The sequence below is a fragment of the Talaromyces rugulosus genome, chromosome I (genome assembly GCF_013368755.1).
Source record: "Talaromyces rugulosus chromosome I, complete sequence".
Taxonomy (NCBI): Eukaryota; Fungi; Ascomycota; class Eurotiomycetes; order Eurotiales; family Trichocomaceae; genus Talaromyces; species Talaromyces rugulosus.
Genome location: NC_049561.1, coordinates 4,783,070 through 4,804,399, shown reverse-complemented (window position 1 = coordinate 4,804,399; position 21,330 = coordinate 4,783,070). Strand labels below are relative to the sequence as shown.

Genomic DNA, 21,330 nt, shown 5'->3' with positions numbered 1-21,330 from the left:
GATATCCTAGCTAAAGGAGCAGAATTATATTATTAATTGATGGACTGGAAGAGCGGAGCCGTGTCAATAGAGCTGAATGCGCTACAAACAACGAAAGGAGAAAAGGTTAATAACTTATTATGAAGCCGTTTAGTTTTTGAGGACTTTTCCTTAGGGGCGATTTCCCCTATATAACATTGAAGCGACCACCCCCATACATCAATGTACTTTTACACAATATAATCCGACACAAGCTAAATTTAGACTAATCCTATCATTAACAAATATTTGGAATATAATTGGTACATAGAAACAATCTTTTGCGGCATTAATTTTGAATATTTTTGAAAAAAAAAAAAAAAAAAAAAAACCAAATTTTGGCAAGGTTATTGTATAACTCTCCCTAGTTATGGCTCTTTAGTCATAATACTTCGTATTTAAATGTTTTTATGGCGACCAAAATTTTCCGAGTGTATATCTCGGATCTACCATTCTTCCGGATTGCCATGTTTCCTGGCTGCCTAGTTACCCCTGTATTTCAACATTGAATCACCCACAACAGAGAATGAACTACCAATATGTAGACACAGCATTTTAAATTATACACAGTATCCTTTTTTTTTTTTTTTTTGGCGGTGCCGCTTTGACTTCAAGCTCGAGTTCTTTGAGACGTAACCTCATCAGAATGGTCTCCGCAACAGATAACAACGAAAACACCCCTCTTCTGGAAAGTTCTCGATCTCAACAGGGAATACTAAGCAAGATTCTTCCCCGATGGACGTGGATTCAATGGAGGGTAATGCTAATCGCAGCCTTCCTGATGTTTTCTGTCAATTTTGGGCATTTCGTAGGGACAGCTCCACAATTAAAGATATTCGAGGACATCATTTGTGAAAACTACAAGCGGTCCCTCGACCAGGAGGCTGCACATGCGAATATATATATTGACAGTATTTGCAAATCAGAGCATGTACAGAGCGAGCTTGCTTTAATCAGTGGATGGAAGAACACTCTTGATGTTTTACCAGGTAGGTTGCCTCTCCATCTGTTCAAACAGTAGCTGACGCCCCAAGCAGCCCTTGCTCTGGCCCTGCCTTATGGCGTTCTGGCGGACAAAATTGGACGAAGACCCTTTGTTATCCTTTCCACAGCAGCGACAGCATTGAGTGAATGCTGGCCGAGAGTTCTCTGTACGGATACCCTGGCTCATTTACAACGTTGATATACTGATTATCACAGGCTGGTTCAACTGGCCTCTCCGCCTAGTTTGGTTGACTGGGATGTTTCGAGCACCCGGAGGTGGTGATCAGTTTGCTATGTTCATGCTAATGACCATCATAGCTGACGTTTTCAATGAAGAGCAAAGGTATTTGAGCTCTCAGATTTGAAGGAACAAAAATCGTATACTAATTCGAAGCAGAGCTACCGCTTTATTTTGTTTGGTCTCATTGCCTAACATCGCCGAAGTGGTAGCGACTCCTATCAGTGCAACCACCATGATTATTAACCCGTGGATTCCATTTATGCTAGGCCCAATTTTCGTACTTGTCGGAGCCGCATTCAGCGTCTTGGTTCCTGAAACCCTTGATGAATCAAATAGAAGACTGGTGCTGGAGGACCCTGGCGATCAGGAAATTGCAGGACCTCTTCAGGCATCATTATTAAAACGGAGCTTGCTTCGTCTTGCCATCAGCAAAGCAGAACACTTTGTCACTGAAACGGAATTCATATGGAGAAACCCCAGACTTCTTATTTGTCTGGCGGTTGTTTTGGCCGGCATTCTAGATAGAAGTTCTTCGTTTCTGCTCATGCAGTATGCATCTACAAAGTACCACTGGAGTATCTCTCAAGTAGGTTCTCGCTTACATTCTGGCTTTTAATTTCACTAACCATTAATACAGGCAAGCTATCTGAATTTAATTCGAAGCTGCATGACTCTAGCAACTTTCCTCGTGTTTGTGCCGCTATTGTCGTCCTTTCTTATCCGGCGATTGCATTGCACCACTCTGAAAAAAGACCTAACTATCTCCAGAATCGCCGCAGTATCTGGCATAATAGGTTATTTCTTGATCTTCATCGCATCTGGCCCAATACCACTCATTATCGGGTGTCTATTTCTATCACTCTCCATGCCATTCGTGGTCGCGATTATCAGCGTCGCCACTTCTTTCACTCCAGCGGAACATGTCGCGACTCTGTACACGGCCATGTCCGTATCCCAATCAATTGGTATCATCATAGCCGGGCCAGTCTTTGCCAAATTGTATGCTGCAGGTATGCACATGGGAATTGAGTGGTCAGGCCTTCCATTTGCCGTTGCCGGATCTCTTTTTGCTGTGATTTTGATCCCGCTTCTATTTCTGGGGATGGATTCCTAAATTAGGTAGTGAGCATATGGTTTGAGCTCAATTACCTAACTTTTGATTACGGATTTAATACAATATTAGGGCTAATCTGAGAGTGGATATAGGATTATAGAAAAGGCTTAAATATCAGGGAATAAGACAAGAACATCAGATGTGTGTCGATGTGTTCTATAATCAAGGCTATAATTTACTAAACCTTAGCCAGGCATCGCACATATTTGTCATATAGGTATTTTCATGTAGTTTACAAAATGTTATGTCGATTGAGAAATGAACTGAGACCTTGGGCATATTGCTGGTGCCATGTTAGGCAATATAGTCCGTGTCTAATCGGTAACACGCCTGTTATCATTGGTAGCCCTAACGCCTAAAGGCACGTTATATCTATAGATTGATGCCTACAGATATCGTTATCGTTGACGATGCGGTCAAAATTTCCAAGAAAAAATAGGACTACCAGTGACTTACTGCCCTCTCGGTTAAAAGTTAAAACAGACTGCCAGGGTTTGGGTGAAAAGACTCTATTAGCTTACTATTCTTTATTTCTCTTGTGTCTATTCTATATACTACACATGCATAATTCTAGACGCTATACCCTCTCACAAGTCAATTGACATCGCAATCTACTTCTGCGTTTTCCCCCAGACAGCTGGCCACACAAGTATAGTGGTAATCAGCATCGCGATAGCAACGCCCATGTCACTCACAGGGATCCATCCCAATAAAGACCCGGGGATTGTCAAGTTCAAACTGTCAATCACAAGCTGGTTCAAGAGAGATACAGTCGATGGGACAGGTTCCGAGGGAGAGGGATTGCCGGATTTGCCCCCCTTTTTTTCGTTGGCATCCCCAGAGCTATTGTGATATACGGATGTCACTGGTTCAAGGAGAAGATCCAACATAGTTCTAGCAATTGCTATACAAATGGCATAGAACCAGAACTTGTACGCTTCAAGTAGAACTGGCGTGTACCACGAAACTGAGTAGATATTCATGTCATGCAGCTGTATTATATGTTTAGCATTGCGCTATTATCTGGAATTCGGACAACTCACCATGGTCGTTCCCTCCAAAACCAGATACATTCCCAAAGCGCTGGATTCGGCCATATCTAGAATTTGCTTCCTCGTTCTCATGGAATTTCCTGTAGCCAAAATGTCTTGAACATTTTGGAAACAACCGAGGAAATCGAAGAAGCGAAGATACCGCCTCCCTGAAGGTAAAATTAATACTGGAAATTCATGCTATGGAAGAATAGTAGCAATCAACCCACCTAGTCCTATCTGTTCTGCTGCAACTGAACATCTCATGATAGTAGCGCTATCGAGCTCAATCCCGGTTCCGATAAGGGTCAATGCATGGAGCAGGCGGAGGCCCAAGTCCAGGCCAGTCGTGGAACTGGTAAAGTTGGCCAGTTGCTTGGGGAGTGACAATTGAGCCATTGGGGAAAAAGCCTCGTACTGAACACTGTGCTATCAAAAAAAACAATAACGACGTACTTGCCTTCAAAAGATAAACGCCAGGGTAAGAACGGCACGCAAATTTCCCGCGGAAAAAAAAGCAATACTAGAAATACGATATCTGACATACGAGGTACTATCACAGCCAAAGTTAAAAAAAGTGGCGAAATTCAGAAGGTCAAAGATAACCGAAGTGGAACTAGAGTGCGGGGAAAGGTCGTACTGGGAAATTTGCCCCGTCGCCTACGAATCCGAGATAACGGAACACGAAGTAGTATAATAGCACAAGTGGGTCATTTTATTATTATGACTAGAGTACACATGGAGAGAGGCTGCATTGGGCTAGTTGGTCTTTGTCTCTTACATTGACATTGAGTTAATAACCCTACAACTCCATCACTTCTATCCATTTTCCGATGCTCATGAATAAATAATTACCATATTATTCTTCAACTATATTGACTATCCTTTCATTTCGTCCCCAAGGCACTTTGACCGCCATGGAACCACAAAAACACTCTTCGGAGGTGGATGGCCGCAAGGATACCCCTAAAGTAGCGAAGAGCATCAGCCAAAGTCTGGATGAAAAGCACGATAGTGAGGAGGGTTTGACCTCTGAGCTCATCTCCGCTGGCTCTGAGCACCTCCATCGGAGACTAGGAGGAAAGGAGATCCAAATGTTGGCGGTGGGTGGCGCTATCGGAACGTGTAAGTTCGTCTTATAGGTATCAAAATACAGAAACTAACCACCTTTTTTTTTTTTTTTTTTGCAATAGCCTTGTTTGTACAGATGGGAGCAAGTTTGCCAAAAGGCGGTCCAGCGGGCCTTTTCCTGGGGTTTGTTGTTTACGGAACTGTCATCTGGTGCGTCAATCAATGCTTCGGTGAGTTCTCCCATTTCCGTATTTTTTTAATATTTCGACAGCTACTGAAGAGATACAGCCGAGATGGTTACCTATCTCCCTATCGCGTCACCTTTTGTCCGCTTAGGCGGATTCTGGGTGGATGATGCCTGGGGCTTTGCAATGGGATGGAACTATTTCTTTCTTATGGGTAAGTCTTAGTCCCTCGAGGTCATTATATTTCCACCCTGACTGAATTTTCTACACTCAGCCTTCGCTATCCCGTATGAAATCACGGCAGTCAATGTGCTTCTTACCTATTGGACCGACAAAATCCCAGTGGCTGCAGTTATAGTGATTTGTTTCGTGATTTATGCGTAAGTCACCTACACCAATAAAAGTCCCAGTCGGACTGAAAGTGCTAACCTGAGCGTCGTAGTGGGCTCAACGGGCTCGCGGTCCGGTATTTTGGAACTGCCGAGTTTTACCTTGCCATCTTCAAGGTCTTCCTTATGATAGGGCTCATCTCCTACACCTTTGTCACCATGGTTGGTGGCAACCCAGACCACTGGGCCTATGGTTTTACTTATTGGAAAAATCCGGTAAGCAAAAGCGAACGATTTCACTCCCTAATGTAGCCCCATCTTGCTAATAGTCATGTTTAAAGGGTGGATTTGTTGAATACCTCGTTCCTGGAAACACCGGACGCTTTCTCGGATTCCTTTCCTGTATAATCCAGGGTTCCTTCACGTCAGTACCCACTATTTAACCACCATCAACTGTGCCTCCCTTCCAATAAATGTGACTGACATATCATATATATATGTAGTATGGTCGGCCCTGAATTCATCGCCATGACTGCTGGCGAATCAGAGAACCCTCGAAAATTGATGCGAAAGGCTTTCTCTTCTTTCGTCTGGCGTCTCCTTATTTTCTTTCTTGGCGGCGCTCTCTGTGTCGGGATTGTCATTCCTTACAACGACAAATTATTGCTCCAATATATCGAAGGAACTGAGGGTAGCACCGGAGCTGCGTAAGTACTGTCACTATAATCCCTGTTTACCTATACTAATTTTGATATAGCTCCCCCTATGTCATTTCAATGGTACAATTCGGAATTAAAGGTCTTCCGTCCCTAGTCAACGCTCTGATCCTGACGTCCGTTATATCTTGCGGTAACAATGTTGTTTATTCGTCTATCCGTACACTCCACGGTCTCGCAGTGGATGGCAAAGCGCCGGCTGTCTTTGCAAAGTGTAACAGCTTTGGTATCCCAGTCTACGCGACCATCGCATCGCTCGCGTTCTGTTTTCTTTCCTTTTTACAACTCGGCAATACCTCCGCTACTGTCCTCAATTGGCTGGTAGGAATCTGCACGGCGTCATACCTGATCAACTACTTCGCCACTATCGTGACATATCTGCATTTTTACGCTGCTCTCAAACGTCAAGGCATCGACCGAAACACCTTGCCCTACCGTGGATTCTTCCAACCCTATGCGGCGTATTATGCCGCAGTGATGACATTTGTTATAACCTTGATTCTCGGCTACACTGTGTTTATTCACGGCAATTGGGATGTCACGACCTTCTGTACCTCTTACCTTATGGTCGGCTTTTTCATCGTGGCATTTGTGTTTTGGAAGGTCGTCAAGCAGACGCAATACGTTCGGCTGGGGGAGGCAGATCTTCAGCTTGGAGATACAAAGGCGCAGATTGACCTCTACGAGGCAATGTATGAACCGCGGAAAAGAGGCAAGATTTCGGGTTGGCTCAACAGCTGGTTCGAGTAGGGCTAGATGGTAGTTCTTGGCGGAGTTTTGGTTATAATCGCTGTTCTCTAGTTGATATTTCTTGGATATTTCTGTTCTTCCTAGTATGACTGGTACCGCTTTCTGTTTTCGGAATAAACTTTTTTGGTTAATTTTCCAGTCACTTTTGTAGATGGTATATACCTCGAGCCGATAATTAATACTTCTAATAATAAAAAGAAATTAGACATTCCAAGGGAGAAGGCTCACTCTACATGTCAACTGGTCTACCGTATAGATTGATTCTGGTCAAAGATTGATTGGAAATTCCAATTTCATTCCCTAATGTGTGAAACAATATCTAAATAAAAACCCTCTTTCATTAATCCACAACGTCATCTGAATTTAGAATTAAGCTTGCGAAAAATAGAGGCTCTCGCACAAATTCATCAGCTCGAATAAATTCATTGGTCGTATGCGCTCGGTTCAGGTTTTCCACTAGATTCACAGGCGTGAATCTGTAGATGTTCTTGGTCAGCGCCCAGAAGAACTTGGTATCGGTGTTTGCTGGCATTAAATAAGGTGTTACAATAAGCTCGTCATCCTGACCAAGTGGCTTGAGGACATTCTTGATGGTGCCAGACAAAATGTGATAGGATTCGGCATCAGCAGGAGAAATGGGAGCTGGCTCTAAGGCGTCTACTCCGAACAGGCAAATCTTCCGTGAAACGGAAGGATCGCATGTAGAATGAAAGCCTTTGAATACCATTCCATGCTTTCTAGAAATTGTCTTAACTAGAGACTCGTAGTGCGCCTCAACCTGAGCAATACTAGTTTCAACCGCAAGGCGCAAGTTGACCATTGTAGAGGCTGTTTCTGGGATGGCATTAATCTTGACGCCACCGTTGATCTTTCCCATAGACTGGCTTGTCCTGAAGTGGTATTTCATATTGCCGAGTGCCTGGTCGAGTTGCTTCTGGCTGATATTGTTGTCTTGGGCAGCAGCCTTGCTCAGCGTGCGGCGATCCGACATTGGGAAGCTCGACCCAGCAGCATAGACGGCGGCACACTCCAAGAAATGAAACATTGGATTCTTCGAAGTGATTTTTCCCAGGAATGGATTGTTCTCAATTGCAACCACAATTTCCGACAGGATGCCAATGGCATTATGATCCGGCGGGTTACTCGCATGGCCACCGGTCGACGAGACGTTGATTCCGACGTCTAAATAGCCCTTTTCTGCGACACCAATCATGGCAAAAGACCGGTCGAATTCTCTCTGGATACCTGTGGACCCTTCGTCCATGATCAAGTATATCCCATCGTTTCCGTACTGCTCGTGCAGGAAATTCGAGATGGGTCTTCCGCAATTTTCGCCGCTGATCTCTTCGTCACAGCCGAATGCCAGGATAACTGTTCTCTTTGGTGTAAATCCGCTCTTGATCAAAAGGTCTAGGGTCTCAATGATAGATATTAGGTAGCCCTTGTCGTCCGTGGCACCGCGACCCCAGATAATCTCGCCGTCGTAGTGACCATCATATGGCGGATGAGTCCAATCCTTCACATTCTCCATAAGGACCGGCACCACGTCTTGATGCGCCAGCAAGAGAATCGGTTTGGCCTGCGAGGGAGAGACGCTGCCTTGCCATGTCAGGATCAATCCGTGCGTATTGGCATGATCTAGCTTGACGTTCTGAAATACCGTGGGATAGGTATCCTTGAGATAACTCTCTATTTGGAAGAATATATCCCATCTATCGTCTTCACCAATGGGTCCCAATTCGTCATAACTTTCAGATGGGATTTGAATAATTCCCGAGAGCTTTTTGATGACTTCTCGCTGGTATTCCGCCGACTGGACCGTTTCACGAATGTATGTCTCGACTCGTTTATTTGTTGGGGACAGCTTCGGTACTTGCTGGCATGTCTCGGACTCTGTTCCGGGTCCGTACGACTCCAACCAATGTGAGGTAGAGGACTGTCTGGCATTGTTAAGAAGTGCGATAAACACTACAGCAAGGCCAATTGCAAGTGCGCTGCGCATAAACCAAGGGCTAGCCGAGCTCTTATCTCGAGACTGATTGGGGGTTTCAGCCATTGTCAAGGTAAGAAGTGTCAATGCATCTAATGGACGAAATCTCCCGAGATAGAAAGTGATATACTTAAATAATAGGGGAACTTTTCGGGAGATGTTTCATTCTATGGGCCGGAATAGTACCGGAATCCTGATGAGCTACGGATGCACGGCTTTTGGCACGCAAGTATTATTTTACATTCTACGATTGTATACAATACTCGTAAATTACTTCTCACTTCTTATCCTTATGCGGGGAAAATATAAAGTTGTTACGTCAATGCAACCCTGAGATTAGAGGTGGAGTGTTATTCTGATTGTGGAATCTTAATCCGTCTCGTTTACAGTACATGTATAGGAATCTTACTCCGCCAATAAGAATCTTGCCCCACACTGTCGGATGTGGTAAGGCGTTAACTGGTTATATTATATCCCTTGCAGCTAATCATCAATTGATATCCAGGTTAGCAAATTCCCATGGACTGCGTGCTTCAATTTGCAAGGCTCAATGACAAACGCAAAAATGTCGAGTCTCAAGGTATCACCGGCTGCCAATGACTTCCGCAGTGACACCTTCACCACCCCAACGCCGTCCATGTTGGCCGCGATGGCGAACGCATCGTTTGGAGACGATGTATACCAGGAAGACCATATCACCACCGAATTTCAACGGGAAATCGCACGATTGACCGGAATGGAAGACGCCTTGTTCACGCTCTCTGGAACAATGGGCAACCAACTCGGAGTCCGCGTGCAGCTCAACCAGCCTCCACACTCGGTGTTATGTGACTACCGCGCCCATGTCTACGCCGAGGAAGGGTCTGGGTTGGCGGCGCTGTCGCAGGCGATGGTAACCGCCGTTCACCCTGCCAATGGCATATATTTGACGTTGGACGATGTCGAGAGGTGGGTTACCTTGGGAGATGATATTCACACGGCGCCGACAAAGGTGATCAGTCTCGAGGTGACCACTGGCGGAGTGTTGACGCCCATGGAAGAGATAAAGAAAATCTCTGAATTCGCACACGCCCATGATATCAAAGTTCATTGCGATGGGGCTCGCTTATGGAATGCCTCTGCAGCAACTGGCTATTCTTTGGCCGATTATTGCCAGTACTTTGACACTGTATCGATGTGTGTATCAAAGGGTCTCGGAGCACCGATTGGCGGTGTTCTCGCCAGCACTAAATCCAACATCAAGCGAGCTAGGTGGCTAAGGAAGCAGCTAGGGGGCGGCATTCGACAGGCTGGTGTTTTGACGGCACCAGCCATGGTAGCGCTGAACGAAGTCTGGCCTACCATGAAAGATACGCATGAGAAGACAAAGAAACTGGAGAAAGACTTGGCGGCGTTGGGTGTTGTACCTCAAATTCCAGTTGATACCAATTTTTACTTCATCGACGCGAACAAATCTAATTTGGATATGGGCATTTTGTTGGAACAGTGTGAAAAATTCAATGTGAAACTGATGGATGAAAGGATTTCTCTTCATCATCAAATCAGTGATGAGGCAATTGAAAGCCTCAAGGCTGCTATTGCCGCGGCAGTACAAATCACCAAAACCTTGCCGCCTGACCATGTCTCCAAGGCTGTATCAGGTGGATATAATATCACCTCAAAAATGAATGAATATAGTTAGGTGGTAATCTCAGTTACCTCGAGCAGATATCGTGCAATGATTCGTTGACAGAGCTACCTTGTGATATATGTACATATAGATCCTTCACATGTAAAATTAAGATTTAAGATTTGCGTACTACTACTAGAACATTCAAAGAACGGCCAGTACATTTATAATATACTAGAAAAATGAGAAGTTACTGTATGTTTCAATTTAAGTGCTATATGAATGGCTATTACTGAATCATGAGAAATCTCATAGAAGCAAGATAGAACCCTAAAAGTTCCAAGAAAGAAAGATTAGAAAGGCAATAAGGCAGTAAAAGCTTAATAGAAGGCTAATTAAATACGCATCAATATATTGACACAATTAAGCACTCTTTGTTGGATCACCAAGTGCAGTTGCTGACTGGTAGTCACCGAAATCGTACTCAACATCGTAGTCCTCCTCATCAACATCCCCGTCGCTGAGATCGACGTCTTGGAGATTCTCCCCGTCATCGATCTCCTCAGCACTGAACCCATAGTCCTCCTTTCGGACCTTTTTCCAAGCGGCAATAGTCTGTCTTCGTGTAAGGCAGAACGGAAGCTTAGACAGCGGAACACATCCGTCTTGGGTTACTTCCACCGTCTGGCCAACTGAGCTGGCAGTATCAGTCGCCTTATCCATCAGGATGATATGAATGAAAAACACCATCCCAGGCTGAGCAACCACGTTTTGGCCTCGCACAAACATGGGGAAATCCATCCACGTAGGCGAAAAAGTGGCACCCAAGCTATAGCCGCAACTATTAAAACGTTGGTCCCGGAAGCCATTCTCGTCCGCGACACGAGCGTAAGCTTCGAACACATCGCCAATCTCTTTTCCTGGTTTGAGGGCTTCCATAGCGGCCTCCATTTGAAGGACATTGATCCGGTGCATTTCTCGAGCCAGCTTTGTAATTCCGCCAATAGGAATTGTGCGCATTAGACACGCATGATAATGCTTATAAACCGCAGCATGCTCGAGCGTGAGCTGGCGATCGATCTTTTGTTTACCCGTCGAATAACGGGTGAGAACGGCCTTGTTACCGGATACAAGGATATTCTCATTTGCAGGATCATCCCCGCCACCCTCATAGACAGTGCCAGTGATTTCACGCCATAAGTCGCCTTCATAGGCGCCGGGTTTGGCCAGCTTAAGGGCACGCACGAGAGCAAAATCGGCAAGATACGCGGCCTTTCGAACCTTGCGCATTTCGGTTTCCGATTTGATAATGCGAAGCTCGCGGGTAAACAGATCGCTTTGATCGACGAGCACGCACAGGCCGTCAATAGCTGCTTCTAATGCTTTCCCCAAGCGGTGAGTCAGAGAGCAAGAATCGGGTTCATAACCGATTCGTTTCGAGGGCGAGTTGATTCCAAACTCCTTCAAGACCTTTGGAACCAATGAGACTGGATTGCTTCCGGCGTCGTCGGATCGAATAAGGACATCTTTTTGGCCCAAGGTTGACGTGTACAGGGCCTGGCGCAGATCGGGGATACGAGTGATCAAACGCATGGAACCATCATTGTGGAAGTACATGGCTTGAAAGAAGACATAGCCAAAAGTATCAAAGCCGGTCAAGTAGTAAAGGGTTTCTTGTTTGGTGATGAGGAAACCATCGAGCTTCTCTCTTTCCATGAGCTCCAGAGCCCGTCGCTGACGCTCTTTAAACTCGGCCTCTGAAAAGTACAGGGCTTTCTTGAAGGGTTCGGCTTTCTTGAGTGGTGCCATCTTTGTCTGAGCAAGAATAGAAGAAGCAAGAGAAGTTTTGTGTTCCTGAGTTGTTGATATGTAGGATACAAGAGCGTATTCGTTTTTTATACCTTGCTGGTCGCATGTTGAACTAATCACCCAATTTGGAGTATTACCCCGAGTGTTCTATCTAGTGGTAACATCCCGTCCGGTTCTGAACACGATGTTACGCCGAAACGTTATCAAAGTAGCTTTCCGTGGGGAAAGCTGGAAGCCCACCTAGATATGCCGAATGCGGAAATTTAACCCTTGTTTGCCACGCTTGGACTTTTGACAGCTGCAACAAACTCTATTTTAGTTTTATCAATTGTATTGGGCGCATTACTCGGTATTGGTCGGGCCCTCGTTGAATCTTGAACACTAAATATTTAATATGAAGCTATAATCTTAGACTTAAATGGTCTTTTCTTAGGTGAGTGTTGTATACGACCATGCCTCTCGTAGCTTCCAGCATAGTAGCCATCGGCGTTGCTTTCTTATTTCACCATGTGTACTGGATACTTTTCTCATGTCCTTTGGCAAAAATTCCAGGCCCTAAGTTGTTCGCCCTGACCGGCCTGGGACTAATCAAGGAGGACTTCCAGGGCACACGCACGCGAACAATCCACCGCCTCCATCAACAATATGGCACAGTTGTGCGCATCGGTCCTAACGAAGTCTCATTCAACAGTCTTACAGCCTTGCGTCAGATCTACGGGGCCGGCAGTCCCTTTGGTCGCCCAGCGGCCTTTTACCGCATATTCAGTATGTACGGGCAAAAGCAGTTGTTTACATTTTACTCCTCGTTCGATCACGCAGCTCGAAAGAAGGCCATGAGTCAAATGTATTCAAAATCGACCGTTCTAAAGGGCTCGGTGGCCAACTCGGTTCAGTCAAAAGCCAAGCAGTTTATAGACTTGATCGAATCAGACCCACAAACAGCGTCAAATCTGGCCGAGAGCCTACACTTCTTCTCTCTGGATAACATGACTTGGCTGGTTTTTGGGGATCGCGGGGCCACAAAGGCTCTGATGGGACAATCATCGGATAGGCAGATCCTAAGTGACATTCACGAGCCCACGGCACGCAGGTATTCGTGGTTCCGAATACATGTTCCACGTTATACTCGGCTGGTGATGTCTTGCAGCTCGCTCCTGAGATCGATCATTGATTTGTTTGGCATTCTGCCGGGAAAAATGCCGTTGGCGTATACTGGCCTTCAAGATTTTGCGTTGAGGACTTTTAATACTCATTGCCAGGATAAAGCCAGTGAAGGGGGTCTCATGATGAGATTGATCCATGGACAAAATGGCAATTCTGGGGGGAAACACCTCTCCAACATGGAAATTGTCGCAGAGTGTGCTGACAACCTTGATGCCGGACTTAAAACGACAAGCGATACATTAATGTTTGCTCTCTGGGTTCTGTCGCTCCCAAAACACCGACAATATCAACAACGCCTTATAGCGGAAGTGAAGGACGCAATTTCCGGTTTGGCGGGCACTGGATCCATTTTACCAGTGGATGTATGCGACCAATTGCCTTTACTTGACGCTATAATCAAAGAAACATTACGTCTATATGCTCCTATTCCAGCATCTCAGCCTCGTACCAGTACTCAAGATACTACAATCGATGGCTACCACATTCCCGCAGGCACAGTTGTCAGCTGCCAGGCTTTTTCTCTCCATCGGAACCCAGAAATATTTCCACGTCCCAACACTTTTGACCCGGATCGATGGTTGGCAAGCGATGCAGAGACAGCTGAAATGAAACGCTGGTGGTGGCCCTTTTCTAGCGGAGCAAGAATGTGTCTTGGAACGCAGTAAGTCATAGTCCTTCTCCTCAAGTACATATCTCATTCGTAAATATTCCAAACACATAGTTTTGCGCTTGCAGAAATGAAGACACTGCTAGCAGCTATCTACCAGACGTACTCGACAACGCTGAGTTCGGAATTTGAAAACTTGTCGCCGACTTCAACTAGTCGATTTGAATTGGTATATGACGATTCGTTTCCTATTAACGAGGTTCGTCTAGCCTACCCCTTTCTCTTTGCAACAGAATCTAATATGTGGCGTGGAAAAAGGGCAAGCAATGCCGTGTCTCATTCGAGAAATAATAATTATCGGAATTGTAATCACCTAGGCGTTTACAAGTCTCTTGTAAGGCATTGGAGTCAAGACATGGAATCTTCAATGTTATCCAGGTCGTTGGGATGTTCACTACATATCAATTAATATCGTTGAATGAGTCGATTGACTTGGCAACATTTGAAGTGGTGGTATCAGTGTCATTATGACTTCAGCACCCCCATTCTTTAAATAAATACAACCACAATGCAAAATTCCAAAAGTTCAAATATTCACATGTTCTTTTTGACATGGAATACTATACCAAGGTAAAATCTGTCAACATCTCCGCCCCAGGCCAACCTGCGGTCACATGGAAGCAAACAAAGAAAACAGTTTTACCTTACACACAGTCAATGCCGTCATTTTCCCATCAAGCAAAGCTATCTCATGCGATCCAGAGCCTCAATATCTAACCTGCTTCGTCCAGTTCGACAAAATGGAACAACATACGAAATGGATACCGGCACGGTATCCGCCTTCCACCAACATGTCCTGGGCGTGCCCAAGTCCACCAGGGAGGTGCGATACACAAACAAGGCCCAGTTCGTACGAACATTAGATGCAGAGCGTAGGCTTCTCTCTGCCGACACTACCAACAGTAAAAATCCCTTCATTGTTTTCACACACGTCGATCTCCAAACTTTCAAAACAGATTTATCCACAGACGACGCACAAATCTACGATAGTTTCGAAGATGAGTTACAGCTGCTTGTTGTCAAGATACCTCTTTCCCCGCACGGAATTGCTCTTGGATCCTTCAACAAGATACTCCTGAGGAGTCTCGTGGCGATGAACGGAGTCGACCTACAGCTAGAAGATCTCGGGTCAACAGACCGAGAGTTCGGAGGTCGTATCAAAAGTCCCGACAAACAATATCTCCCAATAAATCTACCGTCGGGGTATTCAGGCGACTGGCCGACCCTGGTTATTGAAGCTGGCTGGTCCGAGGGCAAAGCCAAACTGGCAAGGGATGCTAGCTGGTGGCTTACATCGGGAGTCGGAGAGGTCAAAAGCGTTTTGACCTTGTCTGTGAGTCAAACAAGAAGAGAAATCACCATGGAAATTTGGGAGCTGGTGAATCGAGCAACACGCCAGGAGCCGAACAGAAAAGCGCCTGCGGTCACGCAGCATCTTGTCTTGAGCCAGGCAACGCCGACAAGTCCGCTTACCACCACCAATGCTCCTCTAATAATTGATTTCGAAAAACTCTTTCTAAGAGCCCCCAACGCATCCAACGCAGAGGACAACATTGTTTTATCCGAAGATATCTTACAATACTATGCTTTGTCAGTGTGGAGGTGATCGCTATTAATGTGCATCGGGTGCTGTGACCAAAAAAATATGTATTCTTAGACCCAGTGTTATCGGAGCTCCTAGTCCAATAGATAAGGAACTTAGCAAGTTCGCCTAGTTTGACTTTGTACTAATACTAATAATATAAAGTTGATATCAGAGATAGGGGTGGGGTAATACTAAGTTACGTGAATTACGTCAGCTGCACTATCCAGGTAACTACATGTCGTCGTCGCCACCTCTTTCACTCCTCCAAGCAATCATTAATCATCGCAATATGCGAGTGACCAAGGGCTGTGCTCTGTGTCGCAATCGTCATGTCCGCTGCGTGGTTCCTGTTGGCGCCTCTTCGTGCTCTTACTGCACGCGCTTAGGCCAGCCATGTCATCTGGAGCCGCGCTTCAAGTTCCGGCCTGTTCGGCACATATATCAGCAGTGTGATAGTGCTCAGGCACGCTTCGACCTTGTCTGGGATGACCAACAGGTCTGGGTGGGTGTCTCGCAGCCAGGTATGCCTCTTCTCGAGCGACAACAGACTGGTCTAGTAACAAGATCCTCCAGTGACTTTTGTGTCGGAGACCGACGACTTCACGGGTGAACCGCTTGAATCAGAGGACAAGTATCAAGAACCCGAGTTATCATATCCTTCGCCGGATGACAGTCAACCGATAGCCCCGACTGTAGTTGAATCTGTTCCAACTGATATCCTTTTGGATACTACCCCCAGCCCTGGACCAATCGATGTCTCGACATTATCTCTGCGAGAGGCATTCTTGATCCGCTCTTATATCCAAAAGATCGCAGCCGTGGTGAGTTTTGTGGGCTTTTAACATAGCGCGTGGTCTAACGGCAGCAGGCGGATATCTGTGACTCCCAGTCTCACTTCAGCACCGAAGTCCCCCGCCGAGCACTCGAGGAACCAATGCTGCTGAAAGCTCTCCTGGCACTCGCGGCCAGACATGATTCGATATTGACAAATCGCAGCGATTGTGAAGCGTCCGCCTTTCATGGGGAGTGCCTGGAAATGCTTATCGTCGCCCTCAATCAACCTCAGGAGACCTATGATGAAAATCTCCTTATCACCGTGGTTGTGCTTCGGTTTTACGAGGAGCTAGAGAGGATCACCGACAGGAAATGTCACCTTCTTGGCTCCAACCGCTTACTCAATCTCATGTCACGATCCGCGTCGTCTGGGGGAATAGCCGAGGCCGTGAGCTGGCAATTCCTACGCCAGGCCATATACTCGTCTATAGTTCAATCTGAGCCAATGCAGCTAGATATGCGGAATTATGAGCGATCCTCAGTCTTTCATCGCGACGATGATGCGGCCCACGCTAACGCTATCATCTTTTTATGTGCATGCATCATTCAGCAATGCTGTGCCACGCCAGGGTACGCGATTGATCGGGAAAGCTGGCAGCGCCTGGCGGACCACGTGGAGGAGTGGCACCGCAACAAGCCAAGGACATGGCAACCACTGCGATACGAGGCTCCTGATCTGTCAGCAGATCGACCTTTTCCAGAATTATGGATCATGTCGCCCCCGGCCGGTTGGTCTCCCTTCCGATCCTTCTGATGCAACACTGACTCTTTTTTAGTTGTCGGCTTGCAGTACTATCACGCTTCTAAAATATTCCTCACGTTGTCCGACGCGCCATCACAGCAGATGACGGACTATGAAATGTCCCGAGCTAGACTCGTTGCAGAAGTTTGTTTCATCTATCTCTCTGCTATGTTTCATCGCTGATATCTAAAATAGAAAAAGATTGCCAGTCATGTAGTTACGGCCATTGGACTATCATTATCGAATGAAAACGTTCAAAATAGCTACTTCATAGCCTCTCATTTGCTCCAACGCTGTAAGTCATCTTCCCAATGAAATGGTTGGGAGCTTCTTTTCTGACACCGTCTATAGTTGGATATTGCCTGCGGCAGCCTGCCGAACAACAGGGAGCACTGCAGTTTCTGTCCCGTGTAGAAGAGACTCTGGGGTGGCGCACTTCGTGGATCGGGCAAGAATTGGAGCACCAGTGGATGGAGCTGGCGGCTTTTAGCTTCGATGGTGGTTGAGACATCCTTTTTGTCTTTGGCGAGAACCGAATCTCTACCAGAAACATTTCACGCCTAGGTTTGCCACATAGTTCATTATACGCCTAGTTGCACGTATTTTCGGCCAAGCAGTATCACCCTGATGCAAGGGTAAAGCTCTCAAAGGACTCTTACTGGCCTTTGAGTGCTGATATTAAAGGACTCGCGTCGCTAAGAATCCCCCATTTCCTTCTTTGATTCTGGCGTAGGCATTCCCATCTGTGGAAGAACATGCACCTCACAGTGTGGGTGGCTAGCGAAACGCCATGCAAAATGCTGGTCATGCAGCTGACATTTCTTTTTTTACATAGATGTTAGTACTATGTATTTCTAATTTAACCCCTTCTCTTCTGGATACTACAAGTGTAATTAAAAGAAAGTAGTTAAATCACACTTTGTATTAATTGGGCTTTCAAACCCCCAGGGCCAAGGAGTTATATTAGAGTAAAGAATTTTCTCTTTGCAACAAAATACAAGACTGGAGGTATACTCAATCAACTATTATGCTCTCAAGCCAAAGATCTTGACCATCTCCATCATTCGTGGCTTCATGCCACAGTCCCCTCTTTATTATATCCCTTGCTTCAACCCATGAACCCACTCCTATCCTTGTCGATGCATTCTGAAATTTCCTCACAAACCACGCCCTTTCCTCCAGTCCCGTTGCTCCAATACCCCCCATTGCGAGAACCCAAAGCAGCATATCATCGTCATCGCCATCCCACTCTGCTAGTGTCATCTTCAATCGCATTACCAGGCATTTGAACGGCGCAACACGATACGGCAGCGGAAACGTCACCAGTAGACTATAAATCAGAGCTGCAAGCCTGTAGCACTCGGATCTGCCTGCCCTCGGTGGGAGTGACAGCAAAGCATGCTGCGTCGTATTTCTGTGGTCGAGTAGTACAGAAGCTGTCACGACTTTTCGGCCCTCGCAGAAATCGTCTATCGTGGTAGTGTAGCTTTGAAGCATTGATATTACTGTATAAAGATCATTGTCTGTGTCGAAGCACGTTCCTTGATTGTCGAGTATAAATTCTCTCGTCGGGTCCGATAGCGTCACCACTGGGAAACGCGGTGAAGTGCACTTTCGGGTTGCGAATATAACTCCTCCTCTACCAAACCATCAGTTCTATGGCCTAGCTTTGCGTATACACAGCTGACTTACAGTGAGATGAGAGCAGCGAGTCCTAGAATCTCAATCTTTTCTAACCCTCCTTTCAGCTCGATTAATTTCGACAGTCCTTCATAGTGAATTGGGTCAACCTCGGATAATGCCAATACGTTCAACAACTGCAGACTTTTTAGAGGACCTTGCTTTGGCGTCTTTAACGGCATTTCTTCCGCTCTTTGGACCGTCTCGTTCTTTGCCAATGCAGCAACAGCGAAAATATTAATGTCCTTGCAGGCTTCCACGGGATCTTGTATGGCGATATTCAAATCCCGTACAATTTCGGCGCGAGACTGTAACATGTCGAGTGCAATGCGGTTAGAAGGGGTGGCCCCTCGGATTCTTTGCGAATTGATCAAAGCTCCCGTGATGAACATGTGCAAGACACTGGAGTTCGAGGTTGACATTTGTATCAGGCTTGCTCTGGCGTTGAAATTGTTGGCTCCATCAGGGAATATTGCGGGAAGAATGAATTGGGCATCTTTGAGATTGTTATTAACTATGAGATTATAAACATAAAGGCTAGTGGCTTACTAAATGCGATGCAATGATTGACCAACGCCCGTGGGAGGTTACAATTATACGACGAGAAAGGATCAATATCAGCTGCAAGTTGAGTGCTGCTCATCGGCGATAAGGGACTTGGAATCCTCTTATCACGATGAGTGACGTCCCCATGTCTCGTCTGCTTAGTCTTGGCCTTGTCCTTGGGAGGCCGATTGTGACGCCAATGAAAGTGAGCAGCATTTGCCCGAATGACCGTTCGTGTTTGTCTCCCCTGATCCGGATCATCCGGTTTGACGTTGACGAATTGAAGGTCAATCTTGGTGTCCGGGCATGACTTTGCGCATCGTTGGTATCGTGGGGTCCTTTGACTTGGCGGCATCAAGAGGATTTTCGATCAAAATTCGCTCATATCATCAATACTTCTTTTTAGGAAGTGCATTTTCTGTGTGAGGTATGTCTCTGTAGCAATGCTAACTCCGTGAGAACAAAATACAAGATGAGGAAGATGGTCGAGTCGGTCTATTCCGCATTCGTACGGTGCATTTTACGCGCTAAGACCGAGCGGGAAAGTGCATTTGAAGTATACCCCGGACCTAAGTCTTACCTCCGTCATGTCTATATCCACTATCTGCGGCTCCGAAAAGAGTGAATGCATGATACACACATATTAACATAGTTTTCTAAGTGGCTCATTAAATAGTAGTAGCCCGTAACTGATATATATATCCAAGTCCGCTCCAGTATGTCTCCCCAATTTTATATTTTCCGAGAACATTTGAAATAGTCGAAAACTATACCAAGTACATTCAGTCATAATGGCCTCAAAAGATATGCTGCCTCTGGCTTCTGGCTTCTGGCCAATCTTCTTAAAATCTCAGCTACATTACAAGGCTCAATTCCCGCCGAAGAACACCAATCTCTCCGGACAGTTCGCCATCATCACAGGAGGGAATCAGGGACTGGGCTTCGAGTCTGCACGTCAATTCCTTTCATTACGCCTATCTTACCTTGTCATTACTGTGCGCTCCGAGGAGAAAGGGAAAGCCGCAGCTTCGAAACTTCAGGCAGAGTATCCGAATGCAACTATCAAAGTGTGGCTACTGGATATGTGCTCGTATGACTCGATTCAAGCATTTGTCAAGCGTATCGAAAGCGAACTGCCACGCCTAGATATCGCTATTCTGAACGCCGGCCGGTCAAAGGCCGAGTTCGAATTGGTCTCTAGCACTGGCCACGAGGAGACCATGCAAGTGAACTACCTCTCCACAATGCTTCTTGCTACTCTGCTGCTGCCTATTCTGAAAAACAAGTCTCCGCAGGGGACGCCTGGTAGACTGTCCATCGTCAGCTCTGGAACTACTCTCTTGACAAAATTCTCCAACAGCCAACGATCTCCCCTGTTGAAGTCCTTTGATGACATCAAGATCAGCCCAACTCCTGGTATCCAGACTTACGGTGCAACCAAAGTTCTGTGTCAAATGTTTATCTACAAACTTGTAGATTATGTTTCTGCAGACGACGTGGTCGTAAATCTCGTAGATCCGGGGATGACCAGGGGAACGGGATTAAACCGCGACGTGCCCAGGGTCATGAGGACATTAGCTGCCCCAGTGATGGTCGGATTCTGTCGCAGCGTAACGGATGGCGCTTCTTCATACCTGGATGCCAGTGTAGTGAAAGGGAAAGAATCTCATGGGTGTTTCATTATGGACTGGGAAATCCGACCGTGAGTTGAATCCATCTTTTTCTATTTTTCTTTGTGGTTCTGACAGTTTTCTTGCTTTTTTTTTTCCAGGTTTCCTCCGCTATTATACACGAAGAATGGAAAGGCTACCATCGAAAGACTATGGCAAGAGACACTAGACGAGTTTGATTTTGCTGGTATTTCCAGCGTACTAGAGTCGATGAAGAAAACTGATCTGGATGTGGTTCGTTTATAATTGACCTTTGATGTCTTTGAAGAGTCTTGACTTTTCAAAGTTTGATCTCAATGTGTTTCGTTTCGTACGGGGGTTTTTGGTTAGTCGTGAATTCTTTACATCAATGTAACTTTGTATCAATATACATGTCGCTTTTTCTGTTTGAGTTGATTTACTTCTTTTTTGGACGTTGGGCCTTTATAAAAACGAGGGATTCGCATTTTATCAATTCTTGCCTCGGCCATTGTCGCCACCGCACCCAAACATCAAGTGCCACGTTTCAGGTGACAAATGTACTGGAAATTTCAGAAAAAATTGAAAAAAATCCTTTTTTTAAAAAAAAAAAAAAAACCGGCCTGATTTATTATGC

At 45.8% G+C, this 21,330-nt stretch overlaps 9 protein-coding genes across 9 annotated transcripts; 5 read left to right on the top strand and 4 right to left on the bottom strand.

The window, feature by feature from the left end:
• Positions 1-664: 664 nt before the first annotated feature.
• TRUGW13939_01629 (uncharacterized protein) lies at positions 665-2,357 on the top strand (the record flags this gene model as incomplete). The annotated part of the gene is made up of 5 exons (XM_035484828.1): positions 665-1,007; positions 1,056-1,169; positions 1,219-1,345; positions 1,400-1,829; positions 1,881-2,357. The coding sequence occupies 5 exons, from the start codon at positions 665-667 to the stop codon at positions 2,355-2,357; spliced, it is 1,491 nt and encodes a 496-aa protein (XP_035340721.1).
• Positions 2,358-2,968: 611 nt separating this feature from the next.
• Positions 2,969-3,787, bottom strand: TRUGW13939_01628 (uncharacterized protein; the record flags this gene model as incomplete). Its single annotated transcript, XM_035484827.1, has 3 exons — positions 2,969-3,349; positions 3,401-3,558; positions 3,619-3,787. The coding sequence occupies 3 exons, from the start codon at positions 3,785-3,787 to the stop codon at positions 2,969-2,971; spliced, it is 708 nt and encodes a 235-aa protein (XP_035340720.1).
• A 518-nt stretch (positions 3,788-4,305) lies between these two features.
• Positions 4,306-6,439, top strand: TRUGW13939_01627 (uncharacterized protein; the record flags this gene model as incomplete). The annotated part of the gene is made up of 8 exons (XM_035484826.1): positions 4,306-4,513; positions 4,582-4,689; positions 4,748-4,858; positions 4,919-5,024; positions 5,087-5,249; positions 5,315-5,397; positions 5,477-5,680; positions 5,731-6,439. 8 exons carry the CDS (start codon positions 4,306-4,308, stop codon positions 6,437-6,439), a joined length of 1,692 nt encoding a protein of 563 aa, XP_035340719.1.
• A 340-nt stretch (positions 6,440-6,779) lies between these two features.
• On the bottom strand, positions 6,780-8,495 carry TRUGW13939_01626 (uncharacterized protein; the record flags this gene model as incomplete). The annotated part of the gene is made up of 1 exon (XM_035484825.1): positions 6,780-8,495. One exon carries the CDS (start codon positions 8,493-8,495, stop codon positions 6,780-6,782), a length of 1,716 nt encoding a protein of 571 aa, XP_035340718.1.
• Positions 8,496-8,994: 499 nt separating this feature from the next.
• On the top strand, positions 8,995-10,110 carry TRUGW13939_01625 (uncharacterized protein; the record flags this gene model as incomplete). The annotated part of the gene is made up of 1 exon (XM_035484824.1): positions 8,995-10,110. One exon carries the CDS (start codon positions 8,995-8,997, stop codon positions 10,108-10,110), a length of 1,116 nt encoding a protein of 371 aa, XP_035340717.1.
• A 351-nt stretch (positions 10,111-10,461) lies between these two features.
• On the bottom strand, positions 10,462-11,847 carry TRUGW13939_01624 (uncharacterized protein; the record flags this gene model as incomplete). The annotated part of the gene is made up of 1 exon (XM_035484823.1): positions 10,462-11,847. The coding sequence occupies one exon, from the start codon at positions 11,845-11,847 to the stop codon at positions 10,462-10,464; it is 1,386 nt and encodes a 461-aa protein (XP_035340716.1).
• A 452-nt stretch (positions 11,848-12,299) lies between these two features.
• Positions 12,300-17,345, top strand: TRUGW13939_01623 (uncharacterized protein; the record flags this gene model as incomplete). The annotated part of the gene is made up of 9 exons (XM_035484822.1): positions 12,300-13,672; positions 13,733-13,983; positions 14,410-15,272; positions 15,478-15,784; positions 15,837-16,084; positions 16,132-16,825; positions 16,874-16,983; positions 17,035-17,134; positions 17,191-17,345. 9 exons carry the CDS (start codon positions 12,300-12,302, stop codon positions 17,343-17,345), a joined length of 4,101 nt encoding a protein of 1,366 aa, XP_035340715.1.
• A 508-nt stretch (positions 17,346-17,853) lies between these two features.
• On the bottom strand, positions 17,854-19,420 carry TRUGW13939_01622 (uncharacterized protein; the record flags this gene model as incomplete). Its single annotated transcript, XM_035484821.1, has 3 exons — positions 17,854-18,478; positions 18,532-19,015; positions 19,069-19,420. The coding sequence occupies 3 exons, from the start codon at positions 19,418-19,420 to the stop codon at positions 17,854-17,856; spliced, it is 1,461 nt and encodes a 486-aa protein (XP_035340714.1).
• Positions 19,421-19,856: 436 nt separating this feature from the next.
• Positions 19,857-20,981, top strand: TRUGW13939_01621 (uncharacterized protein; the record flags this gene model as incomplete). Its single annotated transcript, XM_035484820.1, has 2 exons — positions 19,857-20,767; positions 20,837-20,981. The coding sequence occupies 2 exons, from the start codon at positions 19,857-19,859 to the stop codon at positions 20,979-20,981; spliced, it is 1,056 nt and encodes a 351-aa protein (XP_035340713.1).
• Positions 20,982-21,330: the final 349 nt, after the last annotated feature.